Source organism: Natrix helvetica, assembly GCF_964273705.1.
Source record: "Natrix helvetica genome assembly, chromosome: 3".
Taxonomy (NCBI): domain Eukaryota; kingdom Metazoa; phylum Chordata; class Lepidosauria; order Squamata; family Natricidae; genus Natrix; species Natrix helvetica.
Window position 1 is genome coordinate 169,315,702 of NC_138549.1, and position 26,977 is coordinate 169,342,678.

The 26,977-nt window shown below is 46.0% G+C and overlaps 1 protein-coding gene across 1 annotated transcript in view; it reads left to right on the plus strand.

Annotated features, from left to right (window-relative positions):
* SLC17A9 (solute carrier family 17 member 9) overlaps positions 1-26,977 on the plus strand; it is a 39,576-nt gene continuing 12,599 nt past the window's right edge. Inside the window, exons 1-7 of the mRNA XM_081946212.1 lie at positions 1-903; positions 15,716-15,913; positions 17,670-17,809; positions 18,760-18,859; positions 19,701-19,831; positions 21,239-21,338; positions 22,749-22,845. Of these exons, the coding sequence (XP_081802338.1) occupies positions 749-903; positions 15,716-15,913; positions 17,670-17,809; positions 18,760-18,859; positions 19,701-19,831; positions 21,239-21,338; positions 22,749-22,845 (921 nt within the window). The 5' untranslated portion in view covers positions 1-748. The remainder of the gene's footprint in view (positions 904-15,715; positions 15,914-17,669; positions 17,810-18,759; positions 18,860-19,700; positions 19,832-21,238; positions 21,339-22,748; positions 22,846-26,977) is intronic.

The following is a 26,977-nucleotide window of genomic DNA, read 5'->3' on the forward strand; positions in this document are numbered from 1 at the left end:
AACACACACCCGCGCCGACAACGGGGAAGCCGCGCTCCGGGGCAGCGATGACGCCTCCAGTCCCAAGTTGTCCTCTTGGCTCTTGCGGCTGCCAAGGGAGACGCGGCCGGGATCCTCTGTCCTTGCGCTTCGCTGCGGGGCGATCGGGGCCGGCTGGGGAGATCCCCGAGCGAGTCTTCGCCTTCAAAAAATCCCGAGTTTGACGTTTCCTTTTACACCCGGTTTACGAGACTTCCTGGAAGGGGGCCCGAGCAGGAAGAGACAAAATTGACACGTGGACCTTTTTTTTTTCTTTCTTTCTTTCTTTCTTCCCCCCCTCCTTCCTTCCCCTCTTGGTCTCCCCCCCCCCTTTCCAATCCCAGGACTGACGGACGGCGGCGAAGAGATGCTGGACTGATTTTTTTTTTTGTCTCCGGGGCGAACCTGGGGTTAGGCGTCGTAGGGTCCCCCCCCTCTCCTTTTCCCAAATCAACCGACGCCCCCTGCCCCTCCGGTTGCTGCTTTTCAACCCCTACCAGCTTTGAAGTCCGGAGTAGCTGGCAAAGACTTTTAGAAAACTTTAAAAAAGTTTAGAAAACGTTTTCTCCTCCTGGCTGTTTTGGAAAAGTCTGCCACCTTCTCAACTTTCTCCCCCACCCCTTCCCCGGTAGATGGGACTTTTTGACTCTCTTGTTTGGCTTGGTGCTTTGTTCATTTGTGGATTTACACACACACACACAGAGAGACACCTTGTTAACTCAGCCGTTTGATGGCCTTGAACATCGGCAACAATGGAGCGCAGGATTTGGGGGCCAACCTGCTGGCATCCCAACCCCCCAAAGAGCATCAGCTGCCAGCCGCCAGATGCCCCCAGCAGGACGCCCTGAAAAAAGACGGAAGAATCGGGAATGTCTTTTGGTCCAGGTGAGAATCGGTGGTCCTCTTAAGCTTCCTTGGGAAGCTTTTCCCAGCCCCCAAACACTGTTGGCCGTCTGCCTGTTCATTCCAATAGGGGAAAACCTTGGTTGGGTTTGAAAGGCTGGTTCAGAGGCTGCCACAAAGAAGAGGGGGTCAAGCTATTCTCCAAGGCACCCGAGGGTAGAACAAGAAGCAATGGGTGGAAACTAATGAAGGAGAGAAGCAACCTGGAATTAAGGATAAATTCCCTGGCAGTTAGAAGAATTAATCAGTGGAACAAGTTGCCTCCAGAAGTTGTGAATGCTTCAACACTGGAGGTTTTTAAGATGATGTTGGATAGCCATTTGTCTGAAGTGGTGTAGGGTTTCCTGTCTAAGCAGGGGGTTGGACTAGAAGACCTCCAAGGTCCCTTCCAACTCTGTTGTTCTATTCTATTCTATTCCATTCCATTCCAATCCATTCTTTATTCCTTATTCTATTCTATTCTATTCTATTCTATTCTATTCTATTCTATTCTATTCTATTCTATTCTTTATTCTTTATTCTATTCCTTATTCCTTATTCCTTATTCCTTATTCTATTCTATTCCATTCCATTCTTTATTCCTTGTTCCTTATTCTATTCTATTCCATTCCATTCCTTATTCTTTATTCCTTATCCTATCCTATCCTATCCTAACCTATCCTATCCTATCCTATCCTATCCTATCCTATCCTATTCCATTCCATTCTTTATTCCTTATTCTATTCTATTCTATTCTATTCTATTCTGAAAGCAACTGCCTGTGTAAGAGGGGTCATCCTAGCTGAGCTGATGTAGAAAATGTAAGCACGGCTCAAACTGATTACAGATAGTGCTTACAACAATTTGTTTACTGACTATTCGAAATTACAATGGCAAATGTGACATGACAATTTTTCACTTTTACGACCTTTGTAGCATCTCTTGGACAAAATTGGCAACTGGTTCATATGTATGACCCTTGCAGTGTCCTCTGTGTGTGAGAGAGAGGGGGGGGAGGGAGGGAGAGAGAGAGAGAGAGAGAATCCAAATAATATTTTGGAAAAAGGCAGCAGCAAATAACTTACAGACAAGTAGTCCTCGACTTAACAACCTTCATTTAATAATCATTCAAAATTACAATGGCACTGAAAAAAAGTGATTTATGACCAGTTCTCATACTTAGGACCATTGTAGCATCCCCCAGAAAGATAACCCAAAGTTGCTTTTTTTCAAAAGGCAACTGGACTTTGTTTTTTCTTTGAAGAGGTTTCACTTCTCATCCAAGAAGCTTCTTCAGTTCTGAAGAAGAAGCTGTACTGAAGGAGAACTGAAGAAGCTTCTTGGATGAGAAGTGGAAAGTCTTCAAAGAAAGTCCAGTTGCCTCTTGAAAAAAAAAAAAAAACACCTTGCGGACAGCCGTGACCTGGGTGACCGAGACTCTCCATAGACACCCATAGTCACTTGATCAAACTTTGAACACTTGCCAATCTTTGTGCCTTTACAATGGTTTCAGCGTCCCAGGCTCACAGTGAAAGCCAACTCCAAAAGTTTCCCATGGTTACCATGTAATTAAAAAAGTTTCCCTCCCCAGGTGTCACAGGTCACATTGTCCAAACAAAGCTGTTGGCCACCTCCCACTATCACTTCTGCTCCTCCTTCTACTGCCACCTGTTGGGGTGACCTTGGTTCCCATCGGAGAGCTCTTTATTTTGTCTATTTCCCCCTCCTCCTTCCCCCACCCCCCTAAGTGCGTGGCAACTGTGAAAGAGCCCAAGATGGCTTCAGCCAGGTTTGATTCGGAGTTGACAACCTCCATGGGAAAAAAAAAAATCAGACGTGTAGCTAAATGTCAGGTTTTAGACCAGGAGTCCACAACCCCCGGTCCGTGGACTGGCAATGGGCTACGGCATGGCAGAAACCGGGCCATGTAAACAAATGAAGCCTCATCTGTGGGATGCAAGCAGGATACGAAAACACGCCCCTAGCACCACGTAATGGAATGAGCTGCCGTAGCTTGATTTCAATGGAGTTTCCATGTAGTTTTGTTAGTAATAATATGGAAAATCTTCTTAACTTCCTAATGTAACAATGTGGCCTGGGGGTTTCCTCCAAATAGATCTGAACTTCCTTAGCTTTTCAAAACAGCCCAAATTTACCAGATGCCACCCAGCTGTCACTAGCATGCCCAGACAGAGAAGAGCTACAAAGATAATTAGGGGACTGGAGGCTAAAACATATAAAGAACAGTTGCGAGGAACTGGGTATGTCTAGTTGAATGAAAAGAAGGACTAGGGGTGACATGATAGCAGTCCTTCGATATTTGAGGAGCTGCCACAAAGAACAGAACAGAACAGAACAGAACAACAGAGTCGGAAGGGATCTTGGAGGTCTTCTAGTCCAACCCCCGGCTCAGGCAGGAAAGCTTATACCATTTCAGACAAATGGTTGCCCCATCTCAACCTCAAAAATTGATTGAGGACTCCAAAAGCTTTGGTTGATGTGACCTCTGTCTATCCATCTATACCACTGGTGGTGAACCTTTTTCTTTTCGTGTGCCACAATTATGTAGGTGCGTGCCAGGGGTGGGTTCCTGACAGTTCTAAGCTCTTCTATAGAAGAGGTTCCAGAAATCTACCATGCCGTTTAGAACCGGTTCCAGCTCCCTCCCCCCACCTGTCCGCACATCAAGATGAAGAGCGAGAGGAGGAATTCTGGGAGTTGAAGTCCACAAGTCTTAAAGCTGTCAAGTTTGAACACCCCTGGGTTTCTTTTTCTAAAGGGTTAGGGATGCGAGGGTCTTGTAACTTGACAGCTTTAAGACTTGCACGCTTCAAATGCCAGAGTTTCTGAGCCAACATTTTGGTTGCTAAGCAAGAGCGTTGTTAAGTGAGATTCACCACATTTTACAAGTTGGCCACGCCCATCCAGTTCACATGGCTGGCAAGCCACTCCTACCAGGTCACATGCCCGGCACCCACTCCCACCAGGTCACATGGCTGGCAAGCCACTCCCACAAAGCAGGCCACACCTACAGAAGAGGTTCTAAAAAAATTTGAAACCCACCACTGGTGCGTGCTATTATGCCCACACCAATTCAATCCTCCCTGCCCATCTACGCATGCGTGCACGACCCCTCCCCAAGCTCTGGAGGCTGTCCTGAAGCCTAGAGAGGGAAAAATGGCCTCCCCCAGCCGCCGCCCCCCCCCCCCCGGAAGCATGAAACGAATTGTTTCCAAACTTCCAGTTGGCCCATTAGCGCCATTTTTGTCCTCTCCAGCCTCCAGAGGCTTTTGCTGAAGCCTGGGGAGGGCGAAAACGGCCTCCTCCGGCCCTCCAGAGAACTGAAAATCAGCTGGCAGGTGCGTGCATGTGCGGCAGAGCTAACGGCTGGCATGCCAGCAAATATGGCTCCGTGTGCCACCTGTGACACGCGTCTCATCGGTTCGCCATCACGGATCTATACTGTATCAGAAATGAAAACTAGGACATTTAAAAACACTTATTTATTTAACTTCAAGGACCACGCTTTGAGAACTGATGCCCTATAACTCAAGAGAGTGCAAATGCCCGTTGAAACCGAAACCTCTGCTGGCTGAGGAATTCTGGGAATTGAAGTCCACATAACTGAAAAGTTCTCTAGCTTGAGAAAATGCTGGACTTAGTCAAAGAACTGCATCAGATTGTATCCATGGGAAAATTTGCGTTGGAATAAAGCCTTCTTGAACCCAGTACAGCTAAGGATCCCTTCTGGAGGCTGGCTAGCCAAATCAGAAAACGGCAACATCATAAGATTGTGGGGGCATGTTGGGGCCACATGGGAAGTCTCTAAATAAAACTTCCAAGAGAAAACAATTAACTCAGTTGACAAACTGTAAACCCCTAGTGTTAATGGAACCACAATGGCCCTTAATTAGCCCTGCATGAGTGAATGACAGCCGATTATCTTCAAGTTTATTTCCTACCTTACTAAAGCAATTGGGCAGGTGTTTCTTAGCCTCAGCCGTGAACTCTTGCTTGAGCAGCTGGAAAATGTGAGCATTTGTTGGTTCATCCATTTCCCAACTGTTTTGTGGACATTCAATAAAAGCAGTTCATTGACACGTAGAGTGAGGTGGATTTTGCAATGATGAATCCAAATCAAAGACAGAGGGAGGAAATTTTCTGGATGGTTTTCTCTCTCTCTCTCTCTCTCTCTCCCCCCTCTTTTACACACACACACACACACACACCATATACACAAAATCACAGAGTTTGATAAGAGTTCTCGTGCCCCTAATTTTGCCTGTCTCCAAGGCAGCAGGGATAAAATCAGAATTTAACCTGGGTGTATGATTTTGGCTAGTCATTTCCCCCTCTCCCAATGCAATTTTCTACTGCTTAGTTAAAGATTATAGCGTGTTTGCTTTGAAGGCAGCAAGACAAACAAGAAAAGGTGCTTTTGTTCTAGAAGGAGTAGGAAGATGCAGGAATTTATACAGGTAGTTTTCCCTCATTTGTTTTAAAAAATGAACTTGTCTATGTGCGTTGATCTGTTTAAAAAACCAACAACAACAGAAGCGTACTTTGCAGCCACAAGGAAACATGGTGGTTTTTTTTTAGCAGTCATGCTGATCACATTTATGCGATAGTTTAAATCATGTTAAGGGTGGCTCAGTCACTAAGACCCTGAGCTTGTCAATCAGAAAGGTCAGCAGTTCAGCGGTTCGAATCCCTAGCGCCGCGTAACGGAATGAGCTCCCGTTAGTCGTCCCAGCTTCTGCCAACCTAGCAGTTCGAAAGCATGTACAAAATGCAAGTAGAAAAAATAGGGACCACCTTTGGTGGGAAGGGAACAGCATTCCGTGCGCCTTCGGCATTTAGTCATGCCAGCCACATGACCACGGAGACGTCTTCGGACAGCCCTGGCTCTTCGGCTTTGAAACGGAGATAAGCACTACCCCTAGAGTCAGGAATGACTAGCATATATGTGCAAGGGGAACCTTTACCTAAATCATGTTGTCAGCTGAGCATGGCTCAGATGAAGTCAAAGTCTGTTCCTGGTTCAGAATTGGCAGCTGTAGAGCATGCCTTTCTGGTGCAGCTTTCTACTGCATCCCAAAGGTGCTTTTTCAAAAATTGGACTTTATGTGGGTTGTGTTTTTTTTTTTTCCCCATTTCAATACGTTTCATTTCTCATCCAAGAAGCATCTTCAGTTTTTACTGAAGCTGCTTCTTCGGATGAGAAGCGAAACGTCTTCCAGAGGAAAAAACAAAGGAAGTCCAGTTGCCTCCTGAAAAAGCACCTTTGGGGACATCCATGAACTTGGATGACGGAGAATCTCTCTAGATGTTCAGCCTGATGGCTGTTGTTTTGATGAGGAGGGCAGTGTGCGATAGTGACTCCTTTGTTAATACTACAAAGAGTGGATAGGAATCACTACTTGGATTCCCTCAGATGAATTTAGGCCCTTCTCTCTCTCTCTCTCTTTCAGCCCAACCCACCTCATAAGAATTGTTGTTGTGGGCAGGGAAGTTAAACTAAGGAGAGTCCGGATTGAAAGTGCAATCAATAACACATTGATTAGTCCTCCAGGAAAATGACACCAGGAGGAATGGCCAGCAACTATTCTCCTGAGATGGTATCACTGCTTTCCTTCCTTCCTTCCCTCCTTCCTTCCATCCTTGTTACTTGCTTACTTCCTCTTTCCTTTCCTCTCCTCTCCCTTCCCTTCCCTTCCCTTCCCCTTTCCTTACTATATCTTACCTTGCCTTGCCTTATGTCTCCTTCCTTCCTTCCTTCCTTCCTTCCTTCCTTCCTTCCTTCCTTCCTTCCTTCCTTCCTTCCTTCCTTCCTTCCTTGTTCCTTGCTTACTTCCTCTTTCCTTTCTTTTCCCTTTCCTTAGTGTATCTTACCTTGCCTTGCCTTATGTCTCCTTCCTTTCTTCCTTCCTTCCTTGTTACTTGATTATTTCCTCTTTCCTTTCCTTTCCTTTCCTTTCCTTTCCTTTCCTTTCCTTTCCTTTCCTTTCCTTTCCTTTCCTTTCCTTTCCTTTCCTTTCCTTTCCTTTCCTTTCCTTTCCTTTCCTTTCCTTTCCATTCCTCTCCTCTCCTCTCCCTTCCCCTTCCCCTTCCCCTTCCCCTTCCCCTTTCCTTACTGTATCTTACCTTGCTTTGCCTTATGTCTCCTTCCTCCCTCCCTCCCAGTCTGGAAGGAGCAATGGATGGCCTCTCCTTCTTTCTCGGGTGCAATTCCTGCGCTTCACCCTCACTGGGTCACCCCAAGGCATTTGAATTCCATTTTTGCCTGTCTTGCAACCAACTGTCCTCCCGGCAAGGAGCAGGAATAACCAGCTGCCCCAAAGGATGCTGGGATAACGGACAGACTGACGGACACCCACACACCAAAGAAACTGCAGCCAGCCATGACTTGCCGTGTTAGCTGGTGTCTCTTTTCTTGGTTAGTGGTTTGATTCTGTTTAACCCAGAGAGGGGAGCTACGTGGGTTGTGCCAACATGGCTGCTATTCATAGCAGACAAATATCACTTTTGCTTTAAGGTTTTTTCTTTGTTTTTTGTTTTGTTTTTTGGAGGAGAGGCCTAATCTAAGTAGATCAGCCAGCCTTTCCTGGCCAGGTTGCTTTCTAGCAGTGTGGACTTCAAGTCCCAGAATACTTAGCGTCATCCAGGAGGGCTGGGGAATTCTGGGAGCTAAGACCACCCATGTGCCCAAGTTGGGGGAAGAATGAGTGGAACTTGGAGGGTTTGAGAGGCGCATCAAAACTGCACCAAATGGCGAATTGTTTTTGGAATCCTTAGCCTGGATGTTTCTAAGCCAGGGGTGTCCAAACTTGGGAACTTTAAGACTTGTGGACTTCAACTCCCAGAATTCCCCAGGACACCCCTGTTCTAAGCAAAAGAGGTGGTGGGAAGAGGAATAAAAGTGGATGTGTTGTTAACTTTGTAAGGTTGTGAAAGGCGATTGCAGGCAGGTTTGGTCTTTTTAGGACTATCTAGGCCTTCCCAGCTGTGCTTCCCAGCTGTTTTGTTCTAAATCTCCCAGAATTACTTGCTTGCACGGCGGCAGCCATGTTGGCTTGGAATGCCAAAAGGGCTGGAAGGCATCAGCTTGAGGAAATCTGCAATCCTTTTTTTTTTCAGACTAGGAATGGGACAGAATGGGAGCCTCTGGACTCCAGATCCCATCTTCCTTAGTTAGGGTCAGTGGTGCTGGATGATGAGAGTTATACAATACAATGGTAGAGTTGGAAGGGACCTTGGAGGTCTTCTAGTCCAACCCCCTGCCTAGGCAGGAAACCCTATACCGTTTCAGACAAATGGCTATCCATCATCTTCTTAAAGACTTCCAGTGTTGGGGCATTCACAACTTCTGGAGGCAATTTCTGTTCCACTGATTAATTGTTCTAACTGTCAGGAAGTTTCTCCTCAGTTCTAAGTTGCTTCTCTCCTTGATTAGTTTCCACCCATTGCTTCTTGTTCTACCCTCAGGTGCTTTGGAGAATAGTTTGACTCCCTCTTCTTTGTGGCAACCCCTAAGATATTGGAACAATGCTATCATGTCTCCCCTAGTCCTTCTTTCTCTTAAGCTAAACATACCCAGTTCCTGCAACCGTTCTTCATATGTTTCAGTCTCCAGTCCCCTAATCCTCTTTGTTGCTCTTCTCTGCACTCTTTCTAGAGTCTCCACATCTTTTTTACATCGTGGCGACCAGAACTGAATGCAGTATTCCAAGTGTGGCCTTACCAAGGCATTATAAAGTGGTATTGTAAAGTGGTATAAAGTTGTATCATAACGACCTCTAGTCCAGGAATCACCAACCTTTCGGACCTCAGGGACCACTAAATTCATAATTTTAAATCCCGCGGACCACTAATACAACCTGCCTAATGAATGGCTGGGTGGGCGTGGCTAGGTGGTCATGTGACTGGGTGGGCATGGCCAACTCAATGCCACTCATGTCGAGGGCCCCAGCCTCTAATCGCCAATGCTCGCCTGCCCGCCCGGGCATCCTTAGGGCCCCAACAGAAAGCAGTTGCTGGAGCTAGGCAGCCACCATGAGAAAGAGTTGGAAAAACAGCTCAGTTCAAATTGGATCTGACCGAAAAGGAGGCTCAGCAAAAGCACCTCACTGAGGACTACGAGCATGGGCTTTCCAAGCAGAGGGAAGACCTGTGGGAGTGCAAGGCCAGGGACCGGCGCCTGGAGGCTCAGTGGGCTGAGATGGTCAGCCAGTTGCAGGCCATGATGCAGTCCCACTGGAACGAGGCCCTCCGGCTCTTCACCTCCAGCGGCACTTCCCTCCAGCCTTCGCCCAAAGCCCCCAACCAGGAGGCTGAAGCAGACCCCAAGTCGGAATTCCTGCCCTCCTCTGACCCACACAAAAAGACCCCGAAGGGGGAGACTCTCTGCAGCAACACAAGCGTTCATTGCACGTATCCATCCCAGGGGCCATTGTTTGAGGACTCCTGATTAAGTGCAATATAAAAAAATGCAAATAATTTTTCTGTGGATCACCAACATTTTCTCACGGACCACCAGTTGGTGACCGCTGATCTAGACTGCCCTAGGTTACGGCTGGGGAATTCCGGGAGTTGAAGTCCACACAGTTTTAAATTGCCACGGTTGTGAAACGCTCTTGTGTGATGGATTACGCATTCTTTCAACAGTGCAAAGGAGGAAGCTAATATTTGAATTGCAATCAGGTTAAATCCTATAAAACGTATTTGCCAAGTTGATAAAACGGTATTTGCCAAGGGGAAAAAAACGTGGGGCAGTACGTTTTATTTAAGAGCTGGAATTTAGAGTAGAGTTGAATCAAAGACTTTCCTGTTAGGTTAGTCCTCGGCTTACGACCACAATTGAGCCCAAAATGTCTGTGGTTAAGTGAGACAGTCATTAAGTGAGTTTTGCCTCATTTTACAACCTTTCTTGCCACAGTGGTTAAGTGAATTGGTGCAGTTGTTATACTAGTTACCTGGTGGCTAAGTGAATCTGGCAAAAGGGGATCTTGTGACCCCTGGACACTGCGACCGTCACAAATATGAAATCAGTTGCCAAGCACCTGAATTTGGTTCATGTGGCCATGGAGATGCTGCAATGTCATAAGTGTGAAAAAAGGTCATAAGTCACATTTTTTTCAGTGCCATTGTAACTTTGATCACCAAAAGATCCGTTGTAAGTCAAGGACTACCTGTAGTATTAGCGGCATCTGGAGTGCCCTAAGTTGCAGGAACGTTTGCAGGAACTGGGCATGGCTAGTCTAGTGAAGAGAAGGACCAGGGGAGACAGGAGAGCAGTCTTCCAATATTTGAGTGGCTGCCACAGAGAGGAGGGGGTCAAGTTATTTTCCAAAGCACCTGAAGGCCAGACAAGGAATAATGGATGGAAACTGACCAAGGAGAGATTCAACCTTGAAATAAAGAGGAATTTTCTGACAGTGAGAATGATCAACCAAGGGAACAGAAGTTGCCTTCAGATGTTGTGTGAGCTTCATCACTGGAGGCTTTGAAGAAGAGACTGTCAGAAATGGTGCAAGGTTTCCTGCTTGAGCAGGGGGTTCAGGGGTGGGTTCCTGCCAGTTCTAACCTCTTCTATAGAAGAGGTTCCACAAATCTACCCTGCCGTTTAGAACCGGTTCCAGCTCCCTCGCCCTGCCCGTCCGCACCACGCTTACCCCGCCTGCCACTCACTGATTGGCTGGCTCACCAATCGCCCCGCCCGCCTCTAAGAGTCCTATCTAAATCTTAAAGTCTTAAAGCTGTCAAGTTTGAACATCCCGGGGGGGGCTGTTCTAAAAGGTCAGGGGTGCAAGGGTCTTGTAACTTGACAGCTTTAGGACTTGCACACTTCAATGCCAACATGACTGGAGGAGGAATTCTGGAGGAGGACTGGAGGAGGAATTCTGGGAGTTGAAGTCCACAAGTCTTAAAGTTGTCAACTTTGAACTCCCCTGGTTTTTTTTTTCTAAAGGGTTAGGGGTGCAAGGGTCTTGTAACTTAACAGCTTTAGGACTTGCACACTTCAATGCCACAGTTACTGAGCCAACATGACTGGAGGAGGAATTGTGGGAGTTGAAGTCCACAAGTCTTAAAGCTGTCAAATTTGAACTCCCCTGGGGGGTTTTTCCTAAAGGGTTAGGGGTGCAAGGGTCTTGTAATTTGACAGCTTTAAGACTTGCACACTTCAATGCCAGAGTTCCTGAGCCAACATGACTTGAGGAGGAATTCTGGGAGTTGAAGTCCACAAGTCTTAAAGCTGTCAAGTTTGAACTCCCCTGGGGTTTTTTTCCTAAAGGGTTAGGGGTGCAAGGGTCTTGTAACTTGACAGCTTTAAGACAACAAGAGCATTGTTAAGTGAGTTTCACCACATTTTGCAAGTTGGCCACGCCCACCCAGTCACATGACTGCCAAGCCACTCCCACCCAGTCACATGGTGGGCAAGCCACTCCCACAAAGCAGGCCACACCCACAGAAGAGGTTCTAAAAAGTTTTGAAACCCACCACTGAGGGGGTTCGACTAGAAGACTTCCAAGGTACCTTCTACTTCTATTATTCTATGTCAGTGATGGCTAATCTTTTTGCCATCATGTGCCAAAAGTGGGGGAACGCAGGGGGGCTGTGTGTCATGCGTGTGCATGCTCACACCCATAATTCTATGCGCCCTCCCACCCGCGCATGCGTGCATAATCCCGCTGCAGTCCCACCGCTTTTGGCACGTGATGGCACCGGGGACCTGTTTTTTACCCTCCCCAGGCTCCAAAGCCTTTCTAGGAGCCTGGGGAGAGCAAAAATGGCCTCCCCATCCCCTTCAGGCCTTCCATAGGCCGAAAACGGCCTGTTTGCCGAAAAAAATATGGGGCAGGGCCTTTATTACAGATAGTCCTCAACTTACAACAGTTCGTTTAATGACCATTCACATTTACAATGTAACTGAAAAAAAGTGTCTTATGAACTTTTTTTCACACTTAACAACCGTTGTAGCATTCCCATGATCACCTGATCAAAATTCCGATGCTGGGCAAGCAATTCATATTTATGACGGTTGCAGTGTCCCACGGCATGTGATCACCTTTGGCGTCTTTCTGATGTGCCAAGTCAGTGGAAGCCAGACTCACTTAGCAACCGTGACTCACTTAACCACTGAAGTGTTTCACTTAATAATCCTCACAAGAAAGGTGGTAAAATTTGGCAAAACTCACTTAACAAATGTCTCAGCTCTTATATTGGGCTGAACTGTGGTTCTAAGACGAGGAGTTCCTGTTCTTAAGAGTTGGAATTTAGAGTAGAATTGGAACAAAATCTTTCCTGTATTGTTAGATAGCGGAGTACCCTTTTGGTCTGTTGGGAGAAGATCTGAAGTGGAAAATAGTTGTGTGATTGTGATGAAAATAAATTTAATAAACAATAAAAGAAATAAAAAGATGAGTTCTGAAGCCAAGGCACTACAAATTTAGGTTGTTTCTCTGCCCATCAGCTTTTCAGGTCAGGCCTTACGGTTCCCGATGTTGACACTAACTGAATTATATGAAGAATAGTGACAATAACTAACATATGAAGAACGGTTGCAGGAACTGGGTATGTCTAGTTTAATGAAAAGAAGGACCAGAGGAGACATGATAGCAGTCTTCCAATATCTCAGGGGTTGCCACAAAGAAGAGGGAGTCAAACTATTCTCCAAGGCACCTGAGGGCAGGACAAGAAGCAATGGGTGGAAACTAATCAAGGAGAGAAGCAACTTAGAACTGAGGGGAAAGTTTCTGAGAATGAGAAAAATTAATCAGTGGAACAGCTTGCCTCCAGAAGCTGTGAATGCTCCAACACTAGAAGTCTTTAAGAAGATGTTGGATAGCCATTTGTCTGAAGCGGTGTAGAGTTTCCTGCCTAGGCAGGGGGTTGGACTAGAAGACCTCCAAGGTCCCTTCCAACTCTGTTATTCTATTCTAATGATAGATTGGTAATTAAGTGCAATTTACTAAGTGGGTCTACTTAGAAGGAAGTTGGAGTTCAGGAGTGCTTAAAGAGAGGATTTGGATTGTAAAATGAGTCACTTGTTCGCAAACAGCTCAAACCCTTCTGAACTCTTTATTGTCTTATTAAATGTGATTTACAGGTTGGGTCACAGCTCCCTCTAATCCAGGGATGGGCAGCCTTTCTGTATTCATCATTTTTTTTTTATTCTGATTGATTTTAGAAAAAGAAAGATTTTACACACACAAACACAAACTTATTTTTTTTTAAAAAAAGTATCCTAAGTCTATTTTACCACTTGTGGCAAAGTTTTCTAGTTTTCTCTTTAAAATGGAAGATAGCCGTGTCAGTGGTTTTTGGAAGCGATGTTCAGAGAGAGTTGGTGGCCGCTAAAGAAGATTTTTGTTGTTGTTGTTAGTTGTGAAGTCGTGTCTGACCCATAGCGACTCCATGGACAACGTTCCTCCAGGCCTTCCTCTCCTCTACCATCCTCTGGAGTCCTTTTATAGCTCATGCTACTTGCTCATGCTACTTGCTAGGTAAAATCATGTTTTGTTTTTAACCACAGTTTGTGAAAAGCTATGAATTCAGTAAATGAGTCTTTATTATTTTGTTTCTTTCCTTCTCGTTCTGTGTTAGAATTTGATAATTTCTGCAAATAGCTTGCAGGTAGTCCTTGACTCACAGCCATCCATTTAGCGGCCATTTGAAGTTACAGCAGCACTGAAAAAGGTGATTTATGACCAGTCCTCACATTTACGACCATTGCAGCGTCGTCCGAGTCAGCTCATCAAAATTTGGGTGCTTGGCAACAGCGTTCCAAGATTATGTGATTGCTGTTTCTGGTCTTCCCAGCTAGTTTCCGACATTTGCAGGGATTGGCAAAAAGGATCATAAAATCGGATTTAACGCCCTTAAAAGCTGCCTTGCTTAGCAATGAAAATTCTAGACTCACTTGTGGTCGCAGCTTTTCAGTGAATCACATGGTTGTTAAGCAGATCATGCTTTTCACGTTGATTTTGCTTGCTGGAAGCTGGCTGGGAAGGTTTGCAAATGGGGATCGGATGACCCTGGGATGCTGCAGCTGTTGTAAACAGCTACTGGCAATTGGCAAGTGCCTGAATGTTGAACATATGACCGTAGGAATGTTGCAATGGTCATAAGTGTGAGGAATTGTCATAAGTCACTTTTTTTTCAGTGCCATTGTAACTTTGAATAGTCAAGGACTACCTGTAGTTATTTAAGCTCATTCTGGAAAAGAGATTCCCCAGTGTTGGAAGAAATATCCAGGTCCAGTTCCAAGCTGGGAGAAAGGCACTGGAGACAAAATGGAGGCTGAAGGCTGATTGGAGAGAGGGCCCATTATTGATGAAGCAGAACCACCAAGCACGTGTCATTCTGGTGCAGCTGACCACATGGAGTTGAGAGAGAGGGGTATTTATACCTTATCTTGGGCTTTGCACTTGAGCCTCCTGTTCCTGTGCAAGGACATGTATTGTATTGGCTGTTATAGGAGTCATAGCTGGCTCTGTAGGTTGTCTGAGCTAAGTTTGGTTGAAGTTTGGAGGGTGATGCAATGTCCTTAGGAGATTGTGCAACGGGGCGAGTTCTGCTGCCTGATGGTAGTGGGTTAATCCTATTATGTCCTGAAAGATCATGTCTTAATCCCATCACCCTGGAGCTGAAGGTCTTTTGTTTTGTAGAAAGTCTTTCTTAATGACCACATAACTGCTGGGGGCTATTAAGAAAGGTGGGGGCTGCTTTCCAAGAGCATGTTTCTTTGTTCCTCCTTTAGGGAAATATCATATTCTGCCTTTTTAGTATTTCCTAAAATATTTCATTCTTCTAGGAGACAGGTGGATGCTAGCTTTCTACCCCAGTAAAAAGGATTATGAGATAATCTTAACCATAAAAAATGATCTCATTCATCTCAGGATATCAGGCATGAAAAAATCAGGACCTCACATTAAGTTGTAGGTAATATAATGTATAATGTTAATATAATCACTTGTGGGAACATAACGATTCTAAGGCAATTCCTCTCTTGACTCCACCCCAAATTCCGCCCCTTGCCTGTCCTTGTAAAGCAGGGGCGTCAAACTCGATTTCATTGAGGGCTGCATCAGGGTTGTGTTGGACCTCAGGGAGTTGGGGTGGGCGTGGCCAGGGTGGGCGTGGCTTAATGTCACTCGTGTCTGAGGCGTCTCTGGTGGCCCGAGCTCTCTGCCAGTGAAAACAGCCTCCTGAGCTCCATTTTCAGCCGCGGCGGCCTCCTGCTGCACCCCTGACCTCCGTTTTCACCGGCAGAGGGCGGCAGGAGGCTGTCGCAGCTGAAAAGGGGGCCTGGGAGGCAGAGGTGGCATTCAGCAGGTTCTGACCAGTTCTGGAGAACCGATAGCGGAAATGTTGAGTAGTTCGGAGAACCGGTAAATATCACCTCTGGCTGGCCCCGTCCCCATCTATTCACTGTCTCCTGAGTCCCAGCTGATCCGGAGGAAATGGGGATTTTGTAGTAACCTTCCCCTGGAGTGGGGAGGGAATGGAGATTTTACAGTATCCTTCCCCTGCCACGCCCACCAAGTCACACCCACGGAACTGGTGGTAAAATTTTTGAATCCCACCAATGTTGGGAGGGCCGCGTGCAACCCTCCCGAGCTCTGTTTTCACTAACAGCAGCACTGCGAGCCAGTGCTTTGCTATTTCTAGGGAAGCCCCCCCGGGTCAGAACTAAGCCTTGAGTTTGACATCTCTGTCCTACAGGATGGAGGTTTTTTTTTTTAGGACTGGACTATTTGACCGAGGTACCTAACTACATAACATGCTAATATTCTCTGTCTTCTGATATTAACAGGCCTGAATCACGATTATGGACCACGATGCTCCTGCTGGGAACCTGCCTGCTTTACTGCGCAAGGGTCCTAATGCCCATCTGCATGGTCACCATGAGCTCTCGCTTTGACTGGGACAAGAAACAATCTGGAATTGTGTTGAGCAGCTTCTTTTGGGGTTACTGCCTGACCCAAGTCGTTGGAGGACACTTGAGTGACCGGTATGGACAATATTGCATTAAATCAGGGGTGTCAAACGCGATTTCATTGAGGGCCGCATCAGGTTTGTGTCTGTTCTCCAGGAGGCACGGGGGCGTGGGGTGGCCAGAGGGCATGGCCAGCTCGACATCACTCGTGTTGAGGGCGCCTGTGGTGGCCCCAGGGCTTTGCCTGCGAAAATGGGCTCCCAAGTAACAGCTAAGGTGAAGTGTGTCAGGGAAAGTTCCACCCTGAATTAATGAGATGTGGACCATCGGCTTTCCAAGCAGCATATTTCCAATAAGCAGAAAATAAAACCCGAAAACATATTCTAATGAACAACTTTAATATAAAATAAAATAAAATACAAATCTTACTATCTAAATCTTATATTTTGGCAAGAGCTATGTTGCCCACCTCCTTCGGCAGGCGAATGGAAGATCAGAAGGGAAGTAAAGAATGTGTGACGTATTATGAGACATGCGCATTAATCATTGTCAGATAAGAAACAATTCAGTCTACTGTATAACTCAGAATATAAGCACAAGTTGGCAAACCAATTAACGCAGTGACAAAGTGCCCATTGATGTGAGTGATGTTGAGTTGGCCACGCCCACCCAGTCACATGACCACCGAGCCCCACCTACCTAGGTGGTCATTAGGGCAGAGAACTGGTTGTTAAATTATTTGAATCCCACCACTGACACACACACACACACTGAGGGGTGTTAAGGGGGACATCCCCAGAGTATTTGTTTCCAGAGAGTAAGTCACCTGTGTACCAAGTTTGGTTGAAATTGCTTGAGGCGTTCCAGAGTTATGCTGCAACACACACACACACACACACACACACACACACACACAAACAAACAACCGTTTTTATATATAGATAGATAATATCCATGCATGATGAAGAGATAAACCTGGTTTCTTAACAATAACCCTGGAGTGGGTGGGCAGATAAAATAATGCAAGCAAAATTTCTTTTTGGAGGGATTAATCCCATGCTTAAATCACGGGACGCATAGGACACATTGATTCCTTCTGAGAGGATTTTGATGCGTGCACCTTTTCTATGGAGATTCTCAGTCATCCAGGTCACGGTTGTCCCAAAGGTGCTTTTTTTTTCAAGAGGCAACGGGACTTTCTGGTTTTTCTTTGAAGACGTTTTGCTTCTCATCCAAGAAGCTTCTTCAGCCCTGCGCGCACCTTGCGTCGTGCCCAGTCGCTGTTTTTAACCTCGACACTAAACCAGGGGTCTCCCAACCTGACAACTGTGAGACTTCTAGACTTCAACTCCCAGAATTCCCTAGCCAGCCATCATGGAATTCTGGGAGTTGAAGTCCAGAAGTCTTCAAGCAGCCATGTTTGGGAGACTCCTGTCCTCAAGGAAGGGTCAACAACAGAGGTGGTATTCAGATGGTTCGGACCGGTTCCAGCGAACCGGTAGCGGGAATTTTGAGTAGTTTGAAGAACTGGCAAACACCACCTCTGGCTGGCCCTTCCCTCCCGCTCCCGCCGTTCCCTGTCCTATATTCCCTTGTTTTTTTAGCTCAGCTGATTCATGCGCCAGAGCGGATGGCTGCGCCTCAGCTGAGCTAAATAACAGCTCTGCTCACCAGCGCTGACACTGAGGGCCGTCTTTCAATGCTGTGGACACGCACTAAGCCCGCTCTCATAGACCTGGTAGGAAATGATTTGGAATCCCACTACTGGTCAACAAGCAATTTGGGTGTGCAGACAACGCTCTTGTTGACCAACATCCTAACTGTCTTTCAGGATAGGAGGGGAGAAAGTCCTTCTCCTCTCCGCCTCGGCCTGGGGAACCATCACCGCCATCACGCCCCTGCTCATTGCCTCAAGCTCCGCCCACCTGACCCTGATGACACTCACGCGCTTCCTGATGGGACTATTGCAAGGTGAGACAATCTGTTTCCAAACGCTTGACTCACCGGAGGAATTGGAACAACGGGGACTGTTATTATGAGGAGTGGTTAGAAGGCAGGATTGCAGGCTAACTCTGCCCATTGTCGGGAGTTCGATCCTGACTGGCTCAAGGTTGACTCAGCCTTCCATCCTTCCGAGGTGGGCAAAAGGAGAGCCCAGATTGTCGGGGAAAATAGGCTGTCTCTATAAACCGCTTAGAGAGGGATGGAAAGCACCGTGAAGCGGTATATAAGTCTAAGGGCTATTGCTATTTCACGCTCATAGGAATAACGCAACATTTTAAATCCACTGCATTGGCTACGGTAGAAGTTTGTTGCCACAGGAAAAGGATACAGGTAGTCCTTGACTTACGACCACAACTGAGCCCCAAATTTCCGTGGCTAAGCGAGACAGTTGTTAAGTGGGGTTTGTCCCATTTTACGACCTTTCTTGATGTAGTTGTTAAGTGAATCACCGCGCTTGCTAAGCTATTAAGCGACTCTGACTTCCCCATTGACTTTGCTTGTCAGAAGGTCGCAAAAAGTGATAGCCACAGCAATAGCACTTAAAATAATTAGTTAAAATAGGTCTCTTATTATTTCAGTTCCTTTCATTTCAGAACAAAAATAGCAATAACACTTAGACTTATATACCGCTTCATAGTGCTTTTACAGCCCTCACTAAGAGGTTTACAGAATCAGCCTATTTCCACCGACAATCCGGGTTCTCATTTTACCCATGAGATGGAAGGATGGAAGGCTGAGTCAACCTTGAGCCTGTTGAGATTCGAACTGCCAAATTGCAGTCAGCCGGCAGTCAGCAGAAGTAGCCTGCAGTACTGCACTTTGACCACTGCACCACCGTGGCTCATGAATTGTGCAAGTTGAGGAATACCTGTAATGGGATTTCTTTCTGTTTCCTGTTCCTCTGTCCACTTTATTAGGAGTTTATTTTCCCGCCTTGGCTAGTCTGCTTTCCCAGAAAGTACAAGAGAGTGAACGAGCATTGACCTACAGCACAGTTGGAACTGGATCTCAGTTTGGGTGAGTTTCTCACACACTATAAAAAGGATGCTGAGACTCTAGAAAAGAGTGCAGAGAAGAGCAACAAAGATGATTAGGGGACTGGAGGCTAAAACATATGAAGAACGGTTGCAGGAACTGGGTATGTCTAGTTTAATGAAAAGGAGGACTAGGGGAGACATGATAGCAGTCTTCCAATATCTCAGGGGTTACCACAAAGAAGAGGGAGTCAAACTATTCTCCAAAGCACTTTAAGGCCAGACAGGGAATAATGGATGGAAACTGATCAAGGAGAAATTCAACCTAGAAATTAGGAGAAATTTTCTGACAGTGAGAACAATCAACAGCTTGCCTTCAGAAGTTTTGGGAGCTTCATCACTGGAGGCTTTCAAGAAGAGACTGAACTCCCTCTTCTTATATACCTTACACCTATACTTATATATGGCTTCACAGTACTTCACAGCCCTCTGTAAGCGGTTTACAGAGTCAGCCTATTGCCCCCAACCATCTGGCTCCTCATTTTACCAATCTCAGAAGGAGGGAAGGCTGAGTCAACTTTGAGCCGGTCAGGATCGAACTGCTGAAGTGCAGGCAGCTGGCAGTCAGCAGAAGTAGCTTGCAGTAGTAGCGCATACTAACCACTGCGCCATCACGGCTCTTGATAATAGTCAAAACAAATTGGCGGCAGATAAGAGTCATTGAAATTCAAGGTGGGCAGGACTTAGATCTCTTGTGGGCATGAAGGGAGATACGAGACTCATAGTGCGTTTGACCCCTCCCTTGGGCTCAGCCTGGCCACTTGCCACATAGATTCTGGTCTGCCAATTCTGTGTGCCGTCCTAATTCTCTCTCTCCCTTTTAGGACATTGGTGATGGGGGCGGCTGGCTCCCTCCTGCTTGACTGGTATGGATGGGAAAGCGTCTTCTATCTTTCAGGCCTGCTTACCTTGCTCTGGGTCTACTGCATGTGTAAATTCATCCTGCCACAAAAGGGTAAGTATTTTTCCCCCCTATCTATAGGACAGCACTCAATCCAGAATAGCTGGAAGGGACTTTGGAGGTCTTCTAATCCAGCCCCCTGCTCAAGCAGGAGATCCTATACCAGTGATGGCGAACCTATGGCACGCGTGACGCTGCCCTGTCAGCTGGCCAGTGCACATGCTCGCGCTGGCCAGCTGAGTTCACCCTTTTTTAAAGCCATTTTTTGCCCTCCCCAGGCTCCAGAGGCTTTAAAGGAGCCCGGGGAGGGCGAAAAGAGCCTTCCCCCCCCCCTGGACGCCCTCCGAAGGAGTTAGGGAAGCCTCCGGACAGCCCCTGAAGCCTTCGGAGCGCTCAAAACGATCCTCCGAGCAAACCGCTCGGAGGGTCGTTTTGAGCGCTCCGAAGGCGTTTTGAGCGCTCTGAAGGCTTCAGGGGCTGTCCGGAAGCTTCCCTGACACCTCCAGAGGGCTTCCGGGGGGGCGGGGGAGGCTGTTTGTGAGTGTCTGACGGAGATGGAGCGCACCCTGGCTCTCCTTGCTTTTGATAATCCAGAGGAATCCCCTTTTGGAGATTTGCTCAACATGATGCAGCGACAGAAAGTAATTACTAGTTATGGAACTAAAATTAAAAGATTGCAGGACTCTTAACTGCTGGTGCATTTACACTGATCTCCTAGTGTGTTGTAGGAAATCGGTGGCTTTATGTCTTTTTCATAGTCAGTTAAGGCTTTATTTTAAGTTGCTTGCTCAACCAGCTAAATTGCTTAGTTATGTTGGAAGAAAGGCCCATCTGGGTTCAGTTCCAAGTGGGGAGAAAGACCCTGGAAATATGGCAGTTGTTTGGAAAGATGGTTTTTAATGGTGGACAGGATGACATGGTTTGAGGTCTTGGCGGAAAGGGGATCACATGCCTTGAAGATCTTGAAGAAAAATGGGCAGAGTGCCTGAGTTTCATACCCTCTCTTAGGCCCCGCCTTAGAGCTTCCTGTTCCTGTGTAAGAAATGTATTCTGATTGGTGGTCAGACTCCCAAGGGGCGGGGGTCTTAGCTAACTTTGTAGGCTGTCTGTCTTTTGAGTCCCAAGCTTGGTTGAGCTGTTGCTGGGTGATGATATAATGAAAGGGTTTTGGGCAATTCCTGTTATGGCTCTGCCTGAAGGAGGTAGATCTTTGTTATATAGAATAGACTGGCTCAAGCCTTAATGGCCCATTGACAAAGGCGGGGGGGGGGGTCAGTTTCTGCCTCCCTTTTAGGGGGAAATTTCTGTCCTTTTAATATTTCCTAAAATATTTCATTTTTCTAGTTGAGGGGTGGATGCTAACTTCCTATAACAGGATGTGCAAAAATCTCTCCTCCCAAATTCCTGGGTTTTGTACTTTCCTACGGTATTTATAACCACATACTTGTTTATATTTTGCAGAAATAATAGTCTCACTACACGACTTGGCAAAGGGTCTTTCCTTATCCCCCAAACCCACCAAAGTGTCTTGGAGGAAAATATTTAGAAAGCCTCCCGTTTGGTAAGTTTCTGTCCTGTTAGCATTTCCAACTTGTTCAACTGTCACAGTTCAGGGATTTTATAATCAGATTCCTTAAACTGCTTTGTCTCCCTTGAAAATGAAGAAATCCCTAATGGAAATTTTGAGTCCCCTCTTTTGGATGGCTGTGGTGATATCAGAATGAGGTCTTGATGGCTGTATTCCCCTGCTTATTCGTCCCTTCTGGAGAAGAGAGGAAGGAAGGAGATAGGAGAAAGGAAGGAAGGAGGAAGGAAGGAAGGAAGGAAGGAAGGAAGGAAGGAAGGAAGGAAGGAAGGAAGGAAGGAAGGAAGGAAGGAAAGAGAGAGATAGGAAAAGGGAAGAAGACAAAAGGAAGAAAGGAAGGGAGGGAGGAAGGAGGGAGATAGGAAAAGGGAGAAAGATGAAAGAAAGCAAGGAAAGGAGGAAGAAAAGAAGGAAGGAGGGAGGAAGGGAAGAAGGAAGGAAGGAGGGAGATAGGAAAAGGGAGAAAGATGAAAGAAAGCAAGGAAGGGAGGAAGAAAAGAAGGAAGGGGTAGGAAGGAAGGAGGGAGGAAGAACAGATGGGTGTGAGGGAGGAAGGAAGGGAAGAAGGAAGGAAGGAAGGAAGGAAGGAAGGAAGGAAGGAAGGAGGGAGGGAGATAGGAAAAGGGAGAAAGATGAAAGGAAACAAGGAAGGAGGAAGGGAGGGAGGAGGGAGATAGGAAAAAGGGGGAAGACAAAAGAAAGGAAGGAAGGAAGGAGGGAGGAAGGACAGAAGAAAGTGAGGGAGGAAGGAAGGGAAGAAGGAAGGAAGGAGGGAAAAAGGAAAGAAGATGGAAAGAAGCAAGAAAGGAGGGAGGGAGGAAAGAAGGATGGAAGTAAGCGGATAGGAAAAAAAGAAGGAGTACAAAGGAAAGCAAGGAAGGAGGGTGGAAGGGAGGGAACATCACATACAGGTAGTCCTTCACTTACAACCATTCATGGAGCAGCTGTTCGAAGCTACAACACTGCTATACAAAGGGACTCCCAAGCTCTCCTCATGCTTACAGCCATTACAGCAGGGGTGTCCAAACTTGGCAACTTTAAGACTTGTGGACTTCAACTTTCAGAATTCCCCAGCCAGCTCTGCTGGCTGGGGAATTCTGGGAGTTGAAGTCCACAAGTCTTAAAGTTGCCAAGTTTGGACACCCCTGCATTACAGCAACGACTGCACGGTCCACTTAATTGATGCCGCAATTTGCGTAAAAGCGACCGGCAGGAAAGACCATAAAATTCAGCACCTCTCGCTTACACGCCTCATGAGCAAGAGGCATTTGGGGCCCAGTCATGGTTATGAATCGAGGGCCACCTCTATGCTCTCCCTGGGCCTTTCACAGCGCTTGAGAAAATGTTGCCCCGTCCTCCTCTGAACCTGCTGATGGATTTCCACAGGGCGGTGATCGTGGCGCAGTTGTGTGCAGCGAGCACTTTCTTCACTCTGCTCTCCTGGCTACCCACCTACTTCAGTGAAAACTTTCCCGATTCCAAGGTAAGCGCATCTCCTTCATGAGACACGGGGAAAGAGGGTTTCCTCGACACCCCCTCCCCGGAGTCAACCTTGCCTTCTTCAAGAGAATCAATCAATCAGGATAGAGCTGGAAGGAACCTTGGAGATCTTCTAGTCCAACCTCCTGCAAAAAAATGGGCAGGAAATGGACCGTTTTTCACAAAAACAGAGGCATTTTTGCCTTCCCCAGCCCCCAGGAGCACTCTGCAGGCTTCAGCAGGGCTGGGGGAGGGCAAAAATGCCTCTGTTTGTGTGAAAAACGGCCCATTTTCTGCCTTTTTTTTTTTTTTTTTGCAAAAGTGGGGCCGTTTTCGGCTTCCCCCGGCCCTCCTGAAACCTGCAGAGTGCTCCTGGGGGCAGACAAAACCTTTTCTTCTTTTTCTTTTTTCTTTTTGTAAAAAGGTTTTTTTATTTTTCCTTCCAAATTCATTCTTAAAGATACATTCTTATCATTGCTATTTAACATTTGTCAATTCGTGTCATTTTTCCGCTTCTATGTTTACATTTTCATATTTTCTTATTTCCCCTCCCCCTGATTTAATAATGTGTCATCCGAGTTATTTGTTTTATACTTTATTCCTTTCTCTTTCTCTTTGTATTTTTTTTCAAGCCAATCATAAAATCGCCCCCCCCCCATCTCCTGTGGTACACTGATTTCTCTTTGTCCTTTATTCTCAATGTCAACCTGTTCATTTCTGCCCAATTTTCTTTTTTTTAATAAAAGTTTTTTTTATTTTTAATTTTCAAAACAAAGACAACAGATCCTTCTTTACATACTGTAGAAAAAGTGTATCAGTTGGTTACAAAAAGGCTTTCGTGCATCTCTTCCACAGTCAACAAACATAATTCATATGAACTCAAGTATTTTAACTCAGATATTTATACATGTTACGATCATCATAGCTCCATTTTCATTTGACGATAATTGTTTAAAAGTCCTTCATCACAAAATATACCAAGATTTAATACATAACCACATACTGGCATTTCATTTACTATTTCTAAAACCCTCCAATAACACTGAATCCTTATGTCCTATTCTAGCTAAACATCCATAATATTTAATAACAAAGTTTTCTAATCCTTCTTTCTAAATCACTGTTTACAATTTAATCCCATTTCCTTATGTTGTACCCATACATATATATATATATATATATATACGTTATTATCATTATCCTTCCTTTATTTAACTATATCCTGTATCATAACATTTCCCCCCTAATATTCAAGACTTAACTGTATCCAATTTAGTTCTTTTTTATTAACCTTTATATATAATCCAAAAGGATTTCTAATCTTCCTTTCATGGGTACCATTCAATATTCATACCCAATTATTACTTATCAAAACACTACACATTGTATACATTATTATCATTGCCCAATCGTCTTTATTACCTCCCCTTCCGATGGGATTTTGTCTGCTTTCCAATTTTGTGCAAATTCAGTTCTAGCTGCTGTTATGATTTGTACAATCAAATATGAATGTTCTTTGCTATATTTCTCTGGTAGAATCCCCAATAAGAATACCTCTGGCTTAAACTCTAAGGGCTGATGTATCATTTTGTTTAACCATATTTGTATTTTAACCCAATAGCTTTTTGCTTCCCTACACGTCCACCACATATGATAATATATTCCTGGCAAAAAATTCTTACTGGGTAGTTTGCAGTCGCTCCCTTAGCTTAGGCCCTGTCAAAACCTTTCACCACCGTTTGGGTGGGCATGGCTTGATGAGGGGGTCATGTGACTGAGTGTGCATGAGTGATATCAAGTTAGCCACACCCACTCAGTCCCATGCGCCCATCTAGCCACGCCCACCAAACAGGTAGTAAAAAAATTTGAAACCCACCCCTGAGTGAGGGCAATTAACCAGTGGAACAGCTTGCCTTCAGAAGTTGTAGCCTCTTCATCACTGGAGGTTTTTAAAGGAAAAACTGGACAGTCACTTGTTGAAATGGTAGAGTCTCCTGCTTGAGCAAGGGGCTGGACTAGAAGACCTCCAAGGTCCCTTCCAGCTTTATTCCGATCGATTAAAAGCATCTTGTGTTCAGAGTTGCCTTCCTTTTTATGGCACCCTGGGCACCCTGACATAAATGTCAGTGGTGAAAACTGGGCAAATGATTTTCAGGAGTTTGCCTCTACTTTGCCTCTACTTAAGATTAGTAAAGCATGAAGACACTGTAAATTGAAATTTGGATAGCAAGCCTTGTTGTGGTGGAGTAGCACCCCCTAGTGGTCAGACTGGCAAATGACATGACCTTTTTTGTCATACGGTATGAATACATGTGCCACTTTTCAGCAATTCAGGTTCTTCTAGATTAGAATAATGACTTTTAGCGCTCCTGGTCAAAAAAAGCTATCACAATTTGCCCTCTGTCACTGATTTGTGCATGTATTTTAATTATTTCATTTACAAGCCCTTGACTTACCAACAGTTCATTAAGGGACCAAAATTACAAGGGCACTGGAAAAAAGTGACTTATGACCATTTTTCACACTTACGACCATTGCAGCATTCTCCCATGGCCGTGTGATGAAAATTGGGGCACTTGGCAACTGACTCCTCTTTAGGATGGCTGCAATGTCCCTGGCTGATGTGATTTCCCTTTTGCGACCATCTCACAAGCAAAGTCAAGGGGGAAGCCAGATTCACTTAACAACCGCAAAGGAATGGATCAGTGGTGAGTTCCGGATCCTGTTCCAACCAGTACGGTTGGAACGGACCTGGCGGTATCGAAGTAGACGTGAGCAACACGCACAGGCGTCTTAGCGCCTCTGTGGGCCTCTGCGATGCTCCAGCTGCTCCGCAGAGCGTCGCACAGGTGCTGTATGTGCCATGCACATGCGCGGAAGCGCAGAAGCCTTAAAAGATAGGTATGGAGCTCTGCCGGGCGGGCAGGGTCTCTGGAGCACCGTGCCGGAATGGTATCCAGTGCTCCACGCAAGCTCCAGTATGCCCATACCACGGCGTACCACCTGCAACCCACCGCTGTAATGGATACAATAATACAATAGCAGAGTTGGAAAGGACCTTGGAGGTCTTCTAGTCCAACCCCCTGCCTAGGCAGGAAACCCTATACCATTTCAGACAAATGGCTATCCAACATCATCTTAAAGTCTTCCAGTGTTGGGGCATTCACAACTTCTGGAGGCAACTTCTGTTCCACTGATTAATTGTTCTCACTGTCAGGAAATTCTTCGTTAATTCTAAGTTGCTTCTCTCCTTGATTAGTTTCCACCCATTGCTTCTTGTTCTACCCTCAACGAATAAATCAACAGAATTCATAATTGAGGCACAAATGACCAAAATCAAATTGTCCTACCGGTACTTTGGCCCAAGGGTGGGTTGCTGCCGGTTTTACTAACGGCTTGCAACCCCTGCGTTCGTGCGCTGTTCAATGTAAATTGTTCTTCATGCATGCGTAGAACAATTTACAGTAAACTGTGCACGTGCAGTTACTAGAAAACAAAATGGCGGCGAGAGAACGGGTTCGGGGGCATGGCAGGCCTGGGTTGCTGCCGGTTCTGCGACCCAATTCCACTACCGGTTCGGCTGAACCGGGAGCAACCCACTTCTGCTTTGGACACATTATGTAAAGACCCGACTCTCTGGAGGAAGTTCTGATGTTGAGAAAAGTGGAAGAGAAGAGAAGAGGACAAACCAACAGCAAAGTGAATGGACTCCATTAGAGGAGCGATGAGTGTGTTGGAAGAAATGTCCTTCTGGGTTCGGCTCCAAGTGGGGAAAAAGACACTGGAGACATGGAGGCTGCTTGGAAAGATGGTTTTAATGGTGGACAGGACCGCATGGCTTGAGTCCTGAACAGAAAAGGTGATCACATGCTTCAATGTTGGTGGAGAAGAAGAGAAGGAAGGGCTGAGATGCTGAGTCCCTGGTTTTATGCCCTCTCTGGCCTTTGATCTTGAGCTTGTCTTCTAATTGGTTGTCAGACTCCCATGGGACCATGCAGGGGCAATTCTCTAGGCTGCGTTTTGAATCCTGGTTTGGTTGAGTTCTCAGATGCCATGTGGTGAGTTGGGTAAAGGGCCAATATTATCATGCCTTAATCCCATCCCCCTGGAGCTGAAGGGGAAAACTCTTTATTATG